General features: G+C 37.7%; 1 protein-coding gene across 1 annotated transcript in view; it reads right to left on the bottom strand.

Annotated features, from left to right (window-relative positions):
• The window catches only part of TMEM232 (transmembrane protein 232), a 212,964-nt gene that overhangs the window by 145,372 nt on the left and 49,636 nt on the right, over nt 1-17,956 (bottom strand). The window contains 3 exon segments of the mRNA XM_089512422.1: nt 5,044-5,222; nt 13,769-13,938; nt 17,377-17,476. Of these exon segments, the coding sequence (XP_089368548.1) occupies nt 5,044-5,222; nt 13,769-13,938; nt 17,377-17,476 (449 nt within the window).

Genomic DNA, 17,956 nt, shown 5'->3' with positions numbered 1-17,956 from the left:
AAATGGGCGAGTGGGAATGGGACCTCAGTGAGTTTTTGTGGCTGGGTAGGTATTTGAACCCTGGTCTCCTGCAGCCCTAATCCAGTGCTTAAAACACTTGCTGGCTCTCTAGATAAAGGCTAATACTACTATATTTAAGCTTTCTTTTAGATACTCTGGTATTTATGATGGGGTGATGAAGTTCTAATATTGGATGAGGAAGTTGTAGGTTCTTTAAAAACTGACATCAGATTTTATAAATATAATCCTTTTCTCAAATTTACATGTATCTCACTTTTCTTCCTACTTGTTGTCATATCTCCTTGCTTACAAGTGTACATGACAACACATGTAACTCCCACAAAATACAAGATGGGCACTTTAGCCTACTCAGGAAGCACCACCACAAAAATTGACATTTCAGAAGAAGAAGAAGAAGAAGAAGAAGAAGAAGAAGATCATCATCATCATCATCATCTTATATCCCACCTTTTTCCCAATACAGAGAGTTAAGGTGGTGAACAGAAATTTTAAAACAATACAATTTAAAAACAATACAAAACATTTTAAAAGTATAAATATATTCTTAAAAAACAAATAATTTAAAAAGTTAAAACATTTATGCATTAAATAATTTAAAAGTATTTTAAAAATCTTACTCTTTGCACAATATTTAAAAGCCCAGTCCTCATTAGTTTAAAAAGCCTGACAGCTCAAAAATATTTTTATCTGCCACTGAAAGGAAAGCAGGGATTGGGCCATCCTGGCCTCTCTAGGGAGGGTTCCAGAGCCTTGGAGCAGCCACCAAGAAGGCCCTCTCCCTTGTTTCCACTAAATGAGCCTGAGAGGGTGGTGGGGTAGAGAGAAGTGCTGCTCAGGATGATCTCAACACTCTAGTGGGCTCATAAAGGGAAATGTGGTCCTTCAAATAACCTGGATCCAAGCTATATAGGATTTTATAGGACAAAACTAGCACTCTGAATTGTGCCTGGAAATGGACCAGCAGCCAATGGAGCTTCCAAATATTTGTATGTTTCTCTTTGCCCTCCATTAATTCCCCTTCTAATAGATGCTTCTGTATTTTATCTTGTACCAACTCCTAAGGAGCTGAGCGCTGACAGAACACCCTAGCAAAGTATATAATAAGGAAGGAACTGATGATCAAATAGTATGGTCCAATGTCTGATGATAAAATAAATAAAAATATGTTTTAGAATCAATAACTCTATACAACTGATAAAACTCTTGGACTTTCTTGAGTGTGGCACCATTTATGCTCAAACACTCTCCCTAAGGGTTTAGCACTTTCTAAAAAGCAGAGAAGAAGAACAAGAAGGAGAGGAGGAGGAGGAGGAGGAGAGGGGAGTCAATGAGTGGAATGGCTATATTCCTGAAGTATTTCATTTTAAGAAAAATCCATTATATTATGCTGCTTGCTACTGTCAAACTCACTGACTCAGAAAAAAATATCTCTATTAATAATCTGATAACATCCGGGATGCCTTTAAGTGCTAGATCCTGAAAACACCCATTCACAGGTAGACACCTTGTATTCAGCATACTGCAGAAACATTAGCAGTTTCAGAACCTTTATCTTAAATTTCACAGTATTAACCATATTCTTTTTTCTAGCAAGATAAAAGAGACCACATATATAATAAAGCAACAAATAAAGAACAGAAATAAATACGTTGGCCCTCCATATCCCTGGATTCAACCATCCAAAGTTTGATACACACACACACACACACACACACACACAGTGCACTTGTGTCATACACGGGCGTGCCATACACAGCTTCCAGTATATGCTGGAAGCTACAGTGGAAAGACTTCTCCCGCGCCCCGGAAGAAGCAATTGGGCACACCGGGTGCACACCGTGGGAATGAACCCCATTATTTCTAATGGGGCTTGAGTTTACACGTTTTTTCACTTGCGCAGCACGGTCCGGAACAGATCCCCCACGTAAGGGAAGCGCCAACTGTGTGTGTGTGTGTTTGTGTGTGTGTGTGTATAACGAGAGAGAGAGAGAGAGAGAGAGAGAGAGAGAGATTTCTTTTTTGGAACATATATGTGTGTGTCTTCCTAAAAACAAACCTTCATGTTGCTATTTTATATAAGGGACCCAATCCCAGTACACCATTGTATTTAATGGGGCTTGAGCATCCATGGATTTTGGTATCCACGGGGGTCCTGGAACCAAACCTCAGTAGATACTAAGGACGCACTGTGTGAGTTCTCACCCTTTCCAAGCCAATAACTACATCCATAATTGTTGTTGTATGTGATCAAGTAGTTTCTGACTTATGGTTACCCTATCACAGGGTTCATTCGATTGTTTGTTTTTGGCAAAATTTGTTCTGGGGGGGTTGACTTTGTCTTCCTCTGAGGCTGAGAGAGTGGACTTGCCCAAGGTCACCCAGTAGGTTTCAGTGGCCAAGTGGGGATTTGAAAGTGAGGAGTTGTCTCTTGCCAGAATCTGCAAAAATTATTAAGAAAACATACAGGACTGGCTATGGCTGGTGGCCTGGAGCCAGCCCATTTTGGAGGGGAAATCAAGCCTTATTCTAAAACTGCAAATGGGAAATTCTCTCATTTCCCAACCTGCTCCTGTTGACGAGGATATGGTTTCTAGATTAAAGCAATCAGTGCTTAACTGTCTTGTCTATCTTAACTGAATGGATACCTGCCAGTGTCAGTGGTACAAGCCTACCTGCTTTCCTGTCCTGCTCTTCAACCATCCTAGATTTCTTTTCACTTCAGAGGGTCCGTGCTGGCCAATTGGCCGTAATAAAGTTATTATTACTTCAGAGGGTGAGAAAATCCATGTGCATGTTTTAGTCTGCAGTCCCTCAAACTTAGCTCTAGCCCCCTTAGATTGATCAGGAGTAGAGTTTTTAGCTTCCATGCTGTTTTTCCCCTCTTTCAGTTTGAGAAACATTTTGCATTGAATACAGATTGTTCTCTTGGTTTTTGCTGTTATCTTTTTCTGTCTCTGGAGATGATTGCACGGGGGGGAGGGGGGGGAGGCATGGGTTACATTCACCCAGGCACAAGGCAATGCAGTAAGAGCCATCAGAGATGGATACAAACCACATGTAACCTGGGCCTGTTTTCCAGTGCGATAATCTCCCCTGTCTAAATAAATAATGGGTTTTGCTGCAAAATTCTACCTCATTCTCACTTGGAGCCATTCTGGTTAACTGTCCATTTTTAAAACCTTCAACTTGTAAGGTCCTGCAGAAAGTTTATGCCTGAAACAGCTTTCCTCCACAAACCAGTAAAACCAGTGCACTGCTCTTAACAGAACTGCAGTTCAAGATTCAAACTACCACACCATGCTGGCTCCCTATGATAACAAAAAATAGATTATGCTTTAATTTTTACTATATATAAAATATTTCTATCTCTAAACAGATAAATGGGTACATACAAGATAATCAATGTGCATAATATTTTACTGAACAGGAAGGATAGGGCCATGACTCCCTGAGAATTTAAAAACTAAGATCTTAACCAACCAGGGTGAAGTGGGAGCACCAAAAATGCCATGGCACCTTGAAACCATATTTAGGAAGTGTTTGTATTCTTAGATATTGCTGTTATGAGATGCAATCAGAACTGGTAGAAGAACTGGAGATCTTCAATGAGAACTGGTAGAAGAAGGCAACAGAAGAATCAGCAGGTATTCAAGCAGGAGTGGCCAACCTATCCATAAGTAAGGTGTTGCTCAATGAAGACATACCATCCAGTATTTGGCAGATGAAAATTGGGACTCGAATGTAAATCTGTTATGTTTCTGTGGGTGGTACAGTTTGCTACATCTCCAACAATACACCTTGTTCTAGTATGACTAGTATGCTCATAGATCCAATGTTTTTACCAAGATTAACCCTGGTAAAACAAAACAGAGTTAACAATGTGAACTGAGCTTACAATAAGGGAAGGAATGGATATTTCCTGGGAAATAAATTGGCTATATCAACCCTAGTTTCTTTCAGGTAAAACTCGCTACTTTACTACAAATTAGACAGACATACATGCTGGAACACTAGAATAAAGGAAACATCTACTGCCTGACCCATCCCATATTTTCCTCTTCTGCATTTGACAGTGAATATGGAAACAACTGAGCACTCACAGCATGGTTCTCACTTTAAACTTCCACTATACTAGCTTTAACCATGTAGAAAAGCTACCAGCATAGTTTTTCATGCTCCCTCAGACACTCACTGGAAATGAAACTGCTTGACTCACCATGAAGGTACCATCGAAGAAATTTTTCAAAGGAAACTATCCAGTCATCGAGTGGGTGATAAGTAAGTTCATAGACTGAACAGGCATTCTTCCATATTGTGAACATAACAAGATAAGCTAACATTTGAAGACAGCTTTGCCCATTACCTCCATCATCCCAACTTACTGTTAAACATACGTAGGTTGTACATCTGCAGACCTCCAAAAGACCTTGGTCTGATTTTATTCATTAAACAATGAAAATAATCTTTAAAAAGATACCTTGTATTTTTACAGTATCTTCATAGCAAAAAAGGTTAAAATTAGCTATACTGCAGAGCTCGAACAAGCATAATGCACAACCTGTTGAAGCTTCAATTAGAAGAAGCTATCAAGAATACAGTTCTAGTGTAAAATTAATTATAAGCATTCAAAATTACTTTGAATTACAATTTACATATAAAGAGCATCCAGAACTGAAGCCAAGTACATGTCCCAGAAGGATGTCACCCTTCATTGCAGCTGTTTAGTTAGGTGAAAATTACTGCATTTTGAAAGGCTGAAATGAAGTTGCTATCAATAACAGACATAATTTAATATAAGTAAACTTGTAAAGTGTATGCTATGTGCTTCCAGCCAAAAGAATTTATTGATAAACTGAAGCAATACAAAGTTCATAAATTGTTTCTCCTTCTGGCACAAAAATATATAAATCCTTTTGACAGGCAACTTTGGGGTGATTAACATTTAGGTATAAAGGTTATTTAACATATCATTACAAAGGTTATTTCCATAAAGATTATATCAAGTTATAAGGTTATCCTTACCAGTCTTTCTGATGAAGCTGTTCCTTATAGAATAAGACATGCTTGAGCACTTCATCTATTTCGGAGCAGCTGTTATGTACACAAACCCAAACAAGAAGGCTGTGCCAGAGAAATGGCTTAATTTTGAACTGTCTTTGTTCAGGATTTAATTCTGCTGCTCTGCCAGTACTCATGGGTAACTAGGAAAAATAAGTTAAATCCATTAATAGGATCGCATGAATACAAAGTTAATTGGTAATTTTCTGCATAGACTTACATCTCAGTTTTTTCTATCATAATATTTAACTCAATAAGCATATTTTCATGCAGAGTACATCTAATTCCATTCTCACAATTTGCTGGTTTAAAAAAAAGATGCAGGATACAGACACAATAATAAAATGGGGTGTGGGGAGGAAGTTAAGGAAAATTCATTGTCTTTTATTATGGTTGTCTAATGCTGGTGCTCTATTGTACTGCATTAGAATTTAAATAATTTATTATCTACACTATTGTGTTCTGGAATCTGATTTGATAAACAGCTGCACAAAAGACGTTTTGAATAAATAGTTCATCTATAGATAGATGCATGCAAGATCTTAGAGGCAGAAACATGCAAGATATTAGACTCAGTTGCCTCTGGAAATTTGAAAACTGTGTCACATTAGCCTTTGCAATGCTTCAAGGATCTAGAAGCATAGCTTTTTAACCATAATTTGCTTCTTAAACTGAAGACAGTGCACTTCAAGCACTTGCTTGGGTTATATAACAACTGAACGCATAGAAAATCCAGGCAGTGTCCAACACTGTCATTACACCTCTGGAGGCAACTTCATGGGCATGTGCAGGAGGGAAGCAATACAGTATATCCTCCCTTCTGCAGTCCCTCACAGACCCCAAACCCTTAAAAATGTCCTCTAGAGGACTGGAAACTCTCTGGACAAGAGGAGACACAAAGAATTCTACTTTAAATGTGAAGTTGGATTTAGGCAAGTAGCTCCAACATTAGATGTTTCATTCTTGCTTCTTCTTGTATATTTCTCTCCCCTTGTATATTTCAGAAATAACATGAACCAAAGCCAAGATGCAAGTGTTTCAATCAGACAATAGAAGCAGGTTTATAAATTTATCTGCTCAATCTAGTTATGACAGTGATAGGTTTTTCATTTTATCTTCCCAACAGAATGGTGGATGCTATGGGCTTTTTTTCTTTTTAGCCTGTCCTTTCATTTACTGTTGTGATTCAGTTATCCTACAGTTCTGACTTTCATTTCTGCTCTCTTCTGAAAACCTGAAGTCTCCACTCTACTCCTCGCTTTCACCTATGCATAGGGGTGTTTACGAGGTAACAATTGTTTTGTCTTTCTTCAGATAAGAATAGCTTATGATCCTGACGTGTTTTCTAAGGGAAAAACTTGGAGCAGCAAACCAACACCTTGTGGGAGAGCATATTTAAGAAGAGTGCCTTGTTCTATGTAGTATCTGTCTCTTTTAAGAGGCAGGCTTAAAGGGCAATAGAAACTACTTCTCCTTTATAAGTGTGTATGGTTTCCTTAGAGATCCAGCTAGAATTAGTTGAAAAATATTGGTATGCTTTGTACAGTGAGTCTGTGTTATGTTCCTGTTGTCTGCTTGCTTTATTATTACAGAACTCACTAATGTATCTATACATTAATCCATGCATCTATATCATGCTTTTTCTTTCAGCGCCCCCCCCCCCCCTTTTATTCTTCAAATGTCTCAAAAAGGAGGGATATTCTCCAAACTTGGAGGATGGAACCATTAGCTTTAAAATGAAAATATTGTGGTTTGAACTATATCCTGCCCCAACAAACAAGAAAATCTGGACTACAGAGGGAATCCCTGCCATGCTAACTCAAAACATGGGCACACTGATGGACTCTTTTGTACCATGGTTTCTATTTGAAGTAAATGCATTTTGTTCTTTGATTCTCTAAAAGAAAATAAAGTTTAAAGCCAGATAAAGGTTGTGGGTTTGTATCCCCCACAAAACAAGGAAATTTGGACCACCCATAAGCTCCACAAGCAAATTCTGAGCGTAGGCACATTCACAGTACCTAATCACACCACAAACAACAATTAGCAGTATATCCCAGTCTCTGAAATTGTGAACCATTACAACTTGATATGAAGTAGCTGGCACTTTCAGAAGTGAAGGAAGTGCAACTTTTGAAAGTGTGGTAACATCAGTTTCAGAAGTTGGGTAACATAATATTTAGCACAGATTTCATTACTGAACTTTCTTTTGAGAAGCGTTTTGGATAAGAAGAATTTTTTTTTTACAGTTTTGAAACTTTTAGAACAGACTGTAAGGAACCTTTACATCTAAAGATGCTATCCAATTTGCAAGTTACACCATGGTTCACAGTGGAATCTTATGTAGCTGGCTTACCTGTGACTAAACTCAATGAGACTTCCTTCTCACAAATGCAGATCAAATGGACAGGACTAGTAAAGATTATCTAACCATACACCGGACTGTGCTGTGGATCTGTTTGCAGTTCTTGGTGCTGAGCAAACCCAAACTGTGACATAGAGATGCTAACTGTGCCTGATAATGTTCTGATGTTTCAACATTTAAATTCTCTTTTTACATAATGCAGCCCAACACCATTCATGTGATCTCTCGCTACCACAAGTAGGTTTCCTTAGCTCTATAATAAACAACAATTTACAGTACTCCAGCTGCATGCACTTCACTTTTGTAAGTGTTCTCCTATACTGTCAGACAGTGTTACTGTTTGTACTCTCTCTCATACATGATATGTGGCTTCATTTTCAAACTCCTCCTGCTCCTCATTTCTTCCAGTCACACATCAACCATATTTTCTAGTACATTTCTTCCATTTATGTGGTGTCTGTATGCTGCCCTGCTCCAGTTCTTCTTTCTTAACCCTTATTCTATCTTTCTTTTTAAAATAAGAATTAAATATGTCTTTCTATGTTTTGATTTAGAAAGACATAAGACTGAGGTCAAGTTCTATCATCATGGCTGTTTCTGACAATTTAGCCCCTCAAATGACATCTTAGAAGCCAGTCAAGTGCATCACCCAAATGAGTTGAAAGGAACTAGAGAGTGGGTTGCTAAATGATGCAGGGTCCTACATTGCCTGATGGGGTCCTATCCAACTGCTTTTTGTATGAAACCTCACTGGGAGGAGAGGGCAGAAAGAATCATAGAGTTGGAAGAAGGCCTCCTCGGCCATTGAGTCCCATCCCCTGCTCAATGCAGGATCTCCAGCTTAAGCATCCCAAGCCAGTAGCTCTCCAGACTCTTTTTAAACATGTCAAGTGGAGACCTCATCATCTCTGTAGGCAATTGGTTTCATTACCAAACCACTCTTACTGTCAAAAAGTTCCTTCTAATGTTCTATAAAAATGTACTCTCCTATAATCTACTCTCTAGCCCTTCCCTCTGGAGCTGCAGAGAACAGGCCTTTCCCTTCTTCTTTGTGACAGCCTTTGAGACCTTTTACGAGTGAAATCATGTCACCCTTCAGTCTTCTCTTCACCAAGCTGAACATCCCTAGCTCTTTCCTTCTGTTTTGTTCCCCATACCTTCGTACATTCTTGATACCCTTCTGTGAATCTGTTCCAACTTGTCTTTATCTTCCTTAAAATGAAGCACCCAAAACTAAACACAGTGCTCCAGATGAGGCTTGATCAGTGCAAAATACAGTAGGACTGTTACTTCCCTCAACTTAGAAACTATGGCCTGGTATACATGGGCAGGAAGCGGTACGGCAGTGCCGATTGTAGGGTTCTGGACTGCACAGCAACCACACCCTCCAGAACCCTAGTCTGTACGGACACTGGAATCATGGTGGCCTCCCATCCACAAGGGGGCCACCATGATGATGATGCTGCCGTACAGTGACCAGATGTTGCTGGCAGGAAGTGGTGTCATGGCTGCTCCCCTTCCTGATTGCAACACCGCAAAAAAGAAGCTGCTCTTTTTCCTGTTTAAATTATATTAGAAATTTTTAATTAAAATGTTATATTTTTTAAAATATATATATAATAAAGCAAAAGAAGAATACTAAACCAACCATCACAGTGAAATACAACCTAAAGAACAGCCTCATAGAATTTAAAGAAAATGTGAAAAATAAATTTGCACTATTAAGTTTTATTGACCGGCAGACAGAATTCTGGACTGAAGCCAGAGACATTCTAGATTACCGCACTGCACTCTTATAGTGTTATTATTCTACTTTTACTGCTCTGGCTGCCTCCTGTTGCACTCTGGAATTAGCTGTTTAAGGAGGGGCATTTGGAATACTGAACCAGAGAACTCTTAGACCTCATTAAACTATAAGCCTCAAAATGCAACAGGAGGCAGCCAGAGCAGTAAAAGTGGAATAGCAGCACTTTAAGAGTGTACTGCAGTAATGTGGATTGTCAGTGAGACTTGGAAAAAGACACTATCTGTGATCAAAAACAAAGAGAAGCCTCAATGGATGACAAATGAGCAGTTAAGGACAGATGAGAAGAAAAAGTAAAAGATGGCAGAAATAAAGTCAGAACCCTGAAAGCAACTGTTCAACGACTTGCACACAGGAACAAGGAAAAGTAAAATAAAAATTAATGCAGTAAAACAGAAGGTGACAACAAAAATGGAAGAACAAGAGACCTTCTTCACAAGATCTGAGAAATCAAAAGAAAATTTAAATCAAGAGTGGGGCTGCTCTATGACCAGCAGGGGAATATTTTATATGACCAAGAAGAAATAAAAAGATAATGGAAACAATACAGTGTAAAATTATATAAAAGAAATGAAAGGATGAAAGTTTCATTCAAGGAAGAACTATATGAGGGCAAACCTTCAATTTTAGAAAGTGACGTGGAAGTTGCACTCAGAGCGCTTATGAGAAATAAATTACCAGGAACAGATGGCATACCAATAAGGTCACGTCAAGCTAGAATCTGTCAACAAATATGGAAAGCAAAACAACAGCCCACAGACTGTAAACACTTAATATACATTCCAGTCCCCAAAAAAGGGAACACAAGGGATTGTAGTAATCACAGAGCCATTGCATTAATTTCCCATGCAAGCAAAGTGATGCTCAAAATTCTGCAACAAGACTTTTATTATAGATGGAGCAAAAAATGTAAGGTGTCTAAGCTTGTTTCAGGAACAAAAGAGGCACTAGAGATAATAATAATAATAATAATAATAATAATAATAATAATAATGTTGTTCAGATGGTTCAGGAATACAGCCAGGTCTTCTCCATTGCTCCAGATGATGAAAGTGTCATCCACATATCGGAACCAAATTGTGGGCTTTTTCGGCGCTGTTTCCAGGGCTTGCTTTTCAAAGTGTTCCATGTAAAAGTTTGCTATCACTGGGCTTAGAAGGCTTCCCATTGCTACCCCATCTCTCTGTTCGTAGAATCCATTGTCCCACTGGAAATAGCTTGTGGTGAGGCAATGTTTGAACAGGGCTGTGATGTGTTCTGGAAAAATCTGTTGGATGACAGTGATGTCTAGTAGACAGCAAGATGCTTCAGAATTGCTGGTGGGGAACATCACATTAAAAACAAATATTTTTGAATTGATTCAAGGTTTCTTACATCAAGGAAGAAAAACAAAACATCTGCTCCTTATCAAAAGGTATCATATAAAACCAACTGTTTCAGAGAAGCACAGGAATTCAGAAGGTTGATACGTATATACTGTATTAGAGGACTTAACAGAGTACAAATACCTAGCACAAAAAGTCTTCTCAAAGCCAGCTATCTCTGAAGTTTTTGCATGTAGACAGTCCTCATAGCAATGCAGCAAATAAATTATAAATGATAGCCACCTACACATTTCAGCTGCACATTGCAGTCTCGCCTATGTGCCTATTTTTATTTTCTTTATTTCAACAACTGCCATTTTTAGCATTGCTATGACGCTCTCCATAAAAAGTAACAGAGCAGAAAAAGATTCCAGAAACATTACAGAAAAGAGCTAAAAATATCAGGGTAGTGATTCAATTACTATTAATGGAGCTTAGTCTTCATAATATATTTAATTGAGCTGTGCAATAAATTATTCCTCAAGGTTTTCTAAATTGAGGAATACATCTCTATAGCACCCTCTAGCAAACCAGAATGAGTGAAAGATCTCTAACAGGAACCTTGAGTGATTTAAAACAAAAATCAATTCCAGTCCATATCCTATCCCATGAGCTTTCCTTTCCAGCTCATTGTGAATGATGCAGGAAAGTTGCTACAGTCCTTAAGCTGCATCAATCACACTGGGACCAAGAGACAATTTAAGAGGCTGAGGAACAGGGGATTGCAGAGCATAAACCATCCCATTAACATTCATTCTTTGCTTTCTGTTGTTACTAAAGTCAGAACCTAGAAAAGGCTGGCCTCTAGTTTTATCTGAAAGTATTTATTAATCACTTTTTCTGCCCACTAGCATCCCCAAAACGATGAACATTACATGTATTTGAAAACATTATTTAAATATAGATTAAAAACCATTTTAAAAATCAAAAGCCAAATGGAATAAGACTCTTAACTGCCTGATGGAATCTCAAGCAAGGATACATCTCAGCCAAGTCAGACTGGTTTTCATTGAAAGGGAATTTCACAGTGCTGCTACAAAGAAAGCCCTATCTCATGTAGTCATCAATAGCCTCTCAAGGTGGTGGAATATATGACAGAGGCTTCTCTAAAGCCTGTGTTTATGCATTTTCATCAAACTGTCTTACATTGGATCATTGGCCAGTCTAGCTACTTCACCATTCCCACTCTTTCCTCTATTTCATCACTCTAATGTTTGTTTGTATGCATGTGTATGCAGTCCATGTGTAGAAAATGGAAAGGATACACTTCAATGAGGCATGGAGGTCTAGGAGAGCAGCCCATTGCCATGTCCAAACTCCCTGCCCCCCAACAATACTAAATTGTAAATTGTGGTTAAAGAGATTTGTGGAAATACATTTTTAGTATCAGTCTACCTACTGGCTAGCTTGTGTGAGTTTTCCTCATACCATTCAGAAGAAGGATACAATGGAACAAGCAACATTCTGAATGGAGTGTTGCTGTGCCAGTCCTTTCTCTAAAACAGAGAAAGAACAGTTAAACTAAAACTTGTACAGATGGATTTGTGGCTATCTATGTCACATGCTACCTCAGATAGTACCAGTCCCAGATCCTCATGTTCAGAGGCAGAAGGAAAGACAGCTAGATAGAGAGACGAAACACCACAATAACCAGGGATGTTGGTCCCTGACACCCCAGGAACCAATAAATTGCAACAAACTAGTGTTCAGCTAAAAATGCAGGTGTTCTACTATGGGTCAAGAACAGTTAAACCACCCAGCTATTTTTCTACAGCATCAACTTGCTGATTTGATTAGCTGAAATACCTCAGTGAAGAGCAAGATGAGCAAAAACACCCATTATCACTATAGGCCAATTTGGAGGCCCTTACCAGTTCTCATGCAGAAAAGCAACTACACTCAGCATCAAGGAAGCATGAAGCTGCTTACTGGTTAGCAGACTCTGTTCTCATCAGCAACATCATCAAAATAGTCCTGGTTTAGTGCTTGAAATTCAGATTTTACCTCTGCTCATGTTTCATCTTCATATCTGACAAGTCACTTGTCTCTCAGTCTTCTTACTTGCAATTTCTAAACAGAAATTGCAGCTTATATGGCCTTAAGGCAATGGTTTTCAACCTCTGCAACCCTTCCCCATGTTTTGTATTTCAGCTCTCATCCTCTATCATACGCCATGCTAGCAGTGGCTGAGAATTGTAGAACAAAACATCTCGAAGACCAAACGTCAACAATTACAGGCTAAAGGAGCATATTAATATATGCAACTCAAATTGCCACTTCTGCTTGCACTCAGTTTGAGATCTTGAGCAAAATCATTTATCTCCATCTAATCCAGCCAATTCCTCTTGGAAACATATAACTATCTTTTTTCCCCTCTAGCACCTAGTATACTGAAGTTTACTAATTTTGCCATCTTGATTAATAAGAGGGATATTGATTGCTTGTGATACAATAAAAGATAGGGTAACAAATGAGTGGAGTTTGGGGAACCTGGCTTCACAAGATTGACAGGACTTGTATACCCCACATTTGAAGGCACTGCAGTCACCTTAACCCATATAATCAAGCTTTAACTATAAGATGTTGGGAAAGAAAAAAGGTTTTAAATCAGTTTCATGTTTCATACTTTTCATGAAAATGTACGTTTTTCTAAAACACAGATGCAAACAAGAACATTTATTAAACTTTCAAAGTTGAAGAAAAGGTTTCACCACAGATATTAAACCTTTGTGTGTCTTCATAAAATTCAAGCTACAACAAATTAATTATATATATATATATATATATATATATATATATATATATATATATCAGTTCTTTAATGGGATCATCATCACAGAATTCTGATTAGTATATCCCATTTAAACAATCTACCTACCATGCTACTAGCTACAGCACATGCACTGGGCTACTATATCATTACAGATGATCAACCAGGTTGATAAAGTTCTGCAGTTCACTGGAATTGTCATGGCCTAACAATGCTCATTTCTGAACACAAACTCTGACTGATACATATTAGATCTTTTCCTGCACTATTGCTAATCTGTCCAGTTAATTTGTCTTGAATCATTTTTACAGCATGATTAATTATGCTTATTTAATCATGGCAATCCATTAGCTGCATCACATATCATTCAGTTACATGTTACTTACTGTGTCATGAAATTTTTGCTCCTGTTTTTCTTCCAAATTTGCATGAGCTGCTAATGATGAATCAGAAATTACCACATTTTCACAGATAGTTTCTCCAGCCTTCAATATGAAATGTACCATGAAAAGGATATTTGGGTAATGTTGATAGCAGGTTTCACAAGCTACAAGTGCTATGGCACACAGATATACACACAAAAAAAGAAATCTGTCTTATTGTTTTACATTTTGGCCTGGTGGTCTTTTACTAAATTTGTGATGTCTGCCTTTACTAAAGAAGCTTTAGCAAAGCAATTTTCATGAGCAGATATATAAATATTGTGTGACCTCTTGTGGTGTGTCAAAATATGGCAGATAAGATTCTAAGAGAAATGCTTACCTAACCATACCTACAGATAGACAAATCTGGCTGTACATTCAATAAAAGTCTTTTTTTTTCCAGGCACAAGTGTGTTCTGTCCCATTTGTGGATGTTTTCAATTTTTAAAAAGTCTACACAAAAATTAATAAATTTTGTATATTTCCCCTCATTTGTACCCTTTCATGTGTCATGTTTTTCCAGTGTGTTTATTTTTTTCTTTATTAAAGATCAATATCAGAAATTTTAGAAAAGAGGGGGGAAAACCTGTTAAGGTATTCCAGCCTGCATACAAATTCAAGTAATGTGAATTTGGTCAATCCATAGTGCAAGCCAAACAATTTTCTCATCTACTCTATATATAGATACATTTTTTGTGATTGCAGCAGTCTTGGTTAAGTCCAATTAATGTGCTACTTTACAATACATAAAGTCTGTTCACAGCTACAACTAGGTTAGCTAACAGTGAACCAGAGATCATCTTTATAGAAAATTAGGTTTCTATGTACCTTTGCATTTAATTTGGTTTAATTCTCAATAACCCATCTGTTTCCATACAAGAAACATGTACATTTTAAACATGAAAATATTTTCTGTCCTACAGTGTCTAATAATATTAGAAGACTTGACACACATCTGATTATTTGTGATATAAATCAAATATAAATCTTCATTTTAATCATGTTTCATTCTAGTAAAACACTAGAATGTATGAAACCTTACAAAATAAAACCATTTAACTTTTAATAAGAATCTGTAACCAACACCAGAAGTGTAGTCATTTGACAAAGACAACCTAAATCTGAAATAGCTCTTTACAATATATTCTCTCTACTAAAATCAATGAATGGCTTTGGGGGAAAGCTTTTAAGGATCACATTATTTTTGATCATTTTGTCTATCAGTTTTTCAATATGCTTATTTATACATGCTGTATTATTACAGCATTCCTTGGGAATCAGAGAGGTCTCTTTTTACAAGTTTTCTTTATATGTTTTCTGTTTCAGGCTGATACAGATGAGCCTTGTGAAATGGAAAGGATACAAATATAATATTAACATTAATTGTCTGATTTCCTCATTCCCTGTATGAATTTGTGGCCATGACAACCAGTAACACTAGCAAGCCTGCAATCTACTTCTGCAGTCTTACCAACACAGCAACAGCTTGCTGAGTCATTGCATATTTTACATGTATGCTGAAAAGCCTGACTTGTGCTAGGAAAACATTTGGCCCTAGATTAATTTATTGGAAATACTAGCATTGCCAGTGAGTGACAACTGAACTTGTTTTTCTCAAGCACACTTAGCTTCTTCTGCAGTCACAATGAATGCACAAAGCAACCCACGTGAGGCTTTCAAGACCCTGAAGAGTCAGACTGTATATCAGAATGATGCTTGGAGAAAATCTTCAAGAGGATTTTGCAATACGAGATTATTCCATTTGCTGAAGTAACTTCTTCCTACTTGAAACATATGCTAGGTCATGCCAGCATGACACAAAGCTTTCAGAGCAATTCACATTAATCAAACTCCATTGAGAATTTGGCACTGGTTCTGTGGATCAAACCATGTATTTTGAACTCACTAATCTGATTTACAATCTAAAGTCTATTAACAATAATTAATGTCTATCATGGCACTGAAAGAGAGCTAGAGTTTATAATGGGATTTTTTTCCTGACAGTATTTGTTCCTGCACTTTGTTTAAGATACATCAGCACATGGAAGAAACAGAGGAAGCATAGCTAAACTTACCAGTTACTTTTGACATTTACAATTCCCAGAAATCCATAGCAGGCAAAGTTAAGACATATGCAATGTAAGCAAAGCACAGATTCCTCAGTTCTGGTGTGTGGGTGTGGGGGGGTGAGTATGAGTGGGTGTGTCTGCACATGTGTGTGCCTGCCTTTAAGTCATCAGTGGACTTATGACAACTTTATTTGCTATTATGTTAATAAAAGGCACAGTTCCCCTGTTTTAGAAGTAGATTTAACCTAATGCACACAAGGTGTGTTTATTGGCTACATCTACCCTGCAGAATTAATGCACTTTAACACCGCCTTAACAGCCATGACTTAATAATATGCAATTGTGGGATCTGTAGTTTTGTGAGATATTTATCCTTCTCTCTCAGAGAGTTCCAGTGCCACAACAAACTACAAATTCCAGGATTCCATAGGATGGAGCCATGACAGTTAAAGCGGTGTCAAATTGCATTAATTCTGCAGTGTGGCATCAGCCTATTGTTATCTACCTTCTAACAAAATTTTAAATAAAGACAGGCTTTCTAGATACCAAAGTGGTCAAAATGACCATATTTATTAACACAATTGCTCATTTTTCAGATACTGAATGATAATTGCCTACAGTTGCACCTCCGTTTTCGTGGACTTGAGATCTGAGGTTTTGATTATTTGCGGAGGGGTGACCTCAGTTAAAGTTAATGGTGCATGCACCCATGGCTCATGCACACAGGTGCACAGAGAAATGTGCAGCCATTGAAACCTATGGGGCTTAAATACACACAGATTTCTGAATTCACAAAAGGTCCAGAACAGATCCCCCACAAATTCAGAGGGAGGGCTGTAGTTTCAAAATCTGTTTTGTTGTGAGAAATAAGGAATTCTGTTTAAGGGGGGGGGGGTGTCATGTTTTCAGGCTAAAGAGACATTGAAAAGCAATGGCACATGCCAAGAGAAGTAAACTATCCTGGTTTATAATGGTCTAGGGTTTTTTTTTTCTGGCTTGTTGTTGTGTGCCTTCAGTCCATTTCTGACTTATGGCAACCTAAGGTTTTCTTGGAAAGTTTCTTCAGATGGGGCTTGCCAATGCCATCCTCTGAGACTGTGAGAGTTCGCTAAGGTCACCCAGTTGGTTTCCATGGCCCAGCAGGAATTTGAAACCTGCTCTTCAGGGTCTTAGTCCAATACTCAAACCACTACACCATGCTGGCTAGACATAAATAAATATAATGAACAGTGGCAGTGTTACCCTGAATAGTCTACCTTCACAGGGTTTTTGAAATTAGTTCAAGGATGATATGAAATTAGCAGAAGGCAAAAGCCCACATCTGTTAGTTCACCTTGAACCTGGAATAAATACAGGAGTACAATGAATACAATCTCTCTCCTCTGATATAATTTTTGGGATCACATTATTGGAGTCAGTATAGTAAAATGAGAATGTAAATACTTTATATTTCCAAGAGCATCACAAATATTGAGAGACAGATAAACAGAAAGAATGGTTTACCTTTTAAACCAGTATGAAGCCTTGATTTGTGTTCTGCAGAAAAACTCTGCCAACCAAAGAAATGTAGTAGTAGAAGCCTTAAAAGCACCAAAAATCCAATCTGTCAAAAGATCACAAAGATATTAATTGGAATCAAGCAATTTCCATTCATTTCTTGGTGCTATTCACAAAATATTTTCACCTTTCGGAATCAATGGGATTTTGCTTATGTCAAATCTCGTATTTGTCTCTCCCTCACATTGGACCAGAAGGTCAGTTCTCTTAATGCTTACTTGAGGTCTTCCTCTCTAAAAATGATTACCAGGGGGAAAGCAGTCAAATTAATTATGGAATGGTGCAGTGTCTCAGTGTGAAAAACAGACAACAAATCATTTCAGAGGTCTTAATTAACTTAATAAGGCCTATGATGGCCCAAAACAAAATCACAACTTATTTTGTTCATTACATATCAGTTAAATCACATGAACAGGATCAGGGAGAGGGTGAATACAATAAAGTTCAAGAAAGTTAATAATCTCTATACAATAATCATTGAAGAGAACTGAGTAATGTAATAAGATAACAGAATACTTGGAAAGTA

This window comes from Sceloporus occidentalis, unplaced genomic scaffold, assembly GCF_023333645.1.
Source record: "Sceloporus occidentalis isolate IW3139 unplaced genomic scaffold, rSceOcc1.0.p SCAF_1, whole genome shotgun sequence".
Classification (NCBI taxonomy): Eukaryota; Metazoa; Chordata; class Lepidosauria; order Squamata; family Phrynosomatidae; genus Sceloporus; species Sceloporus occidentalis.
The sequence above is the reverse complement of the archived record's forward strand: the minus strand, read 5'-3'. Positions and strand labels throughout refer to the sequence as shown.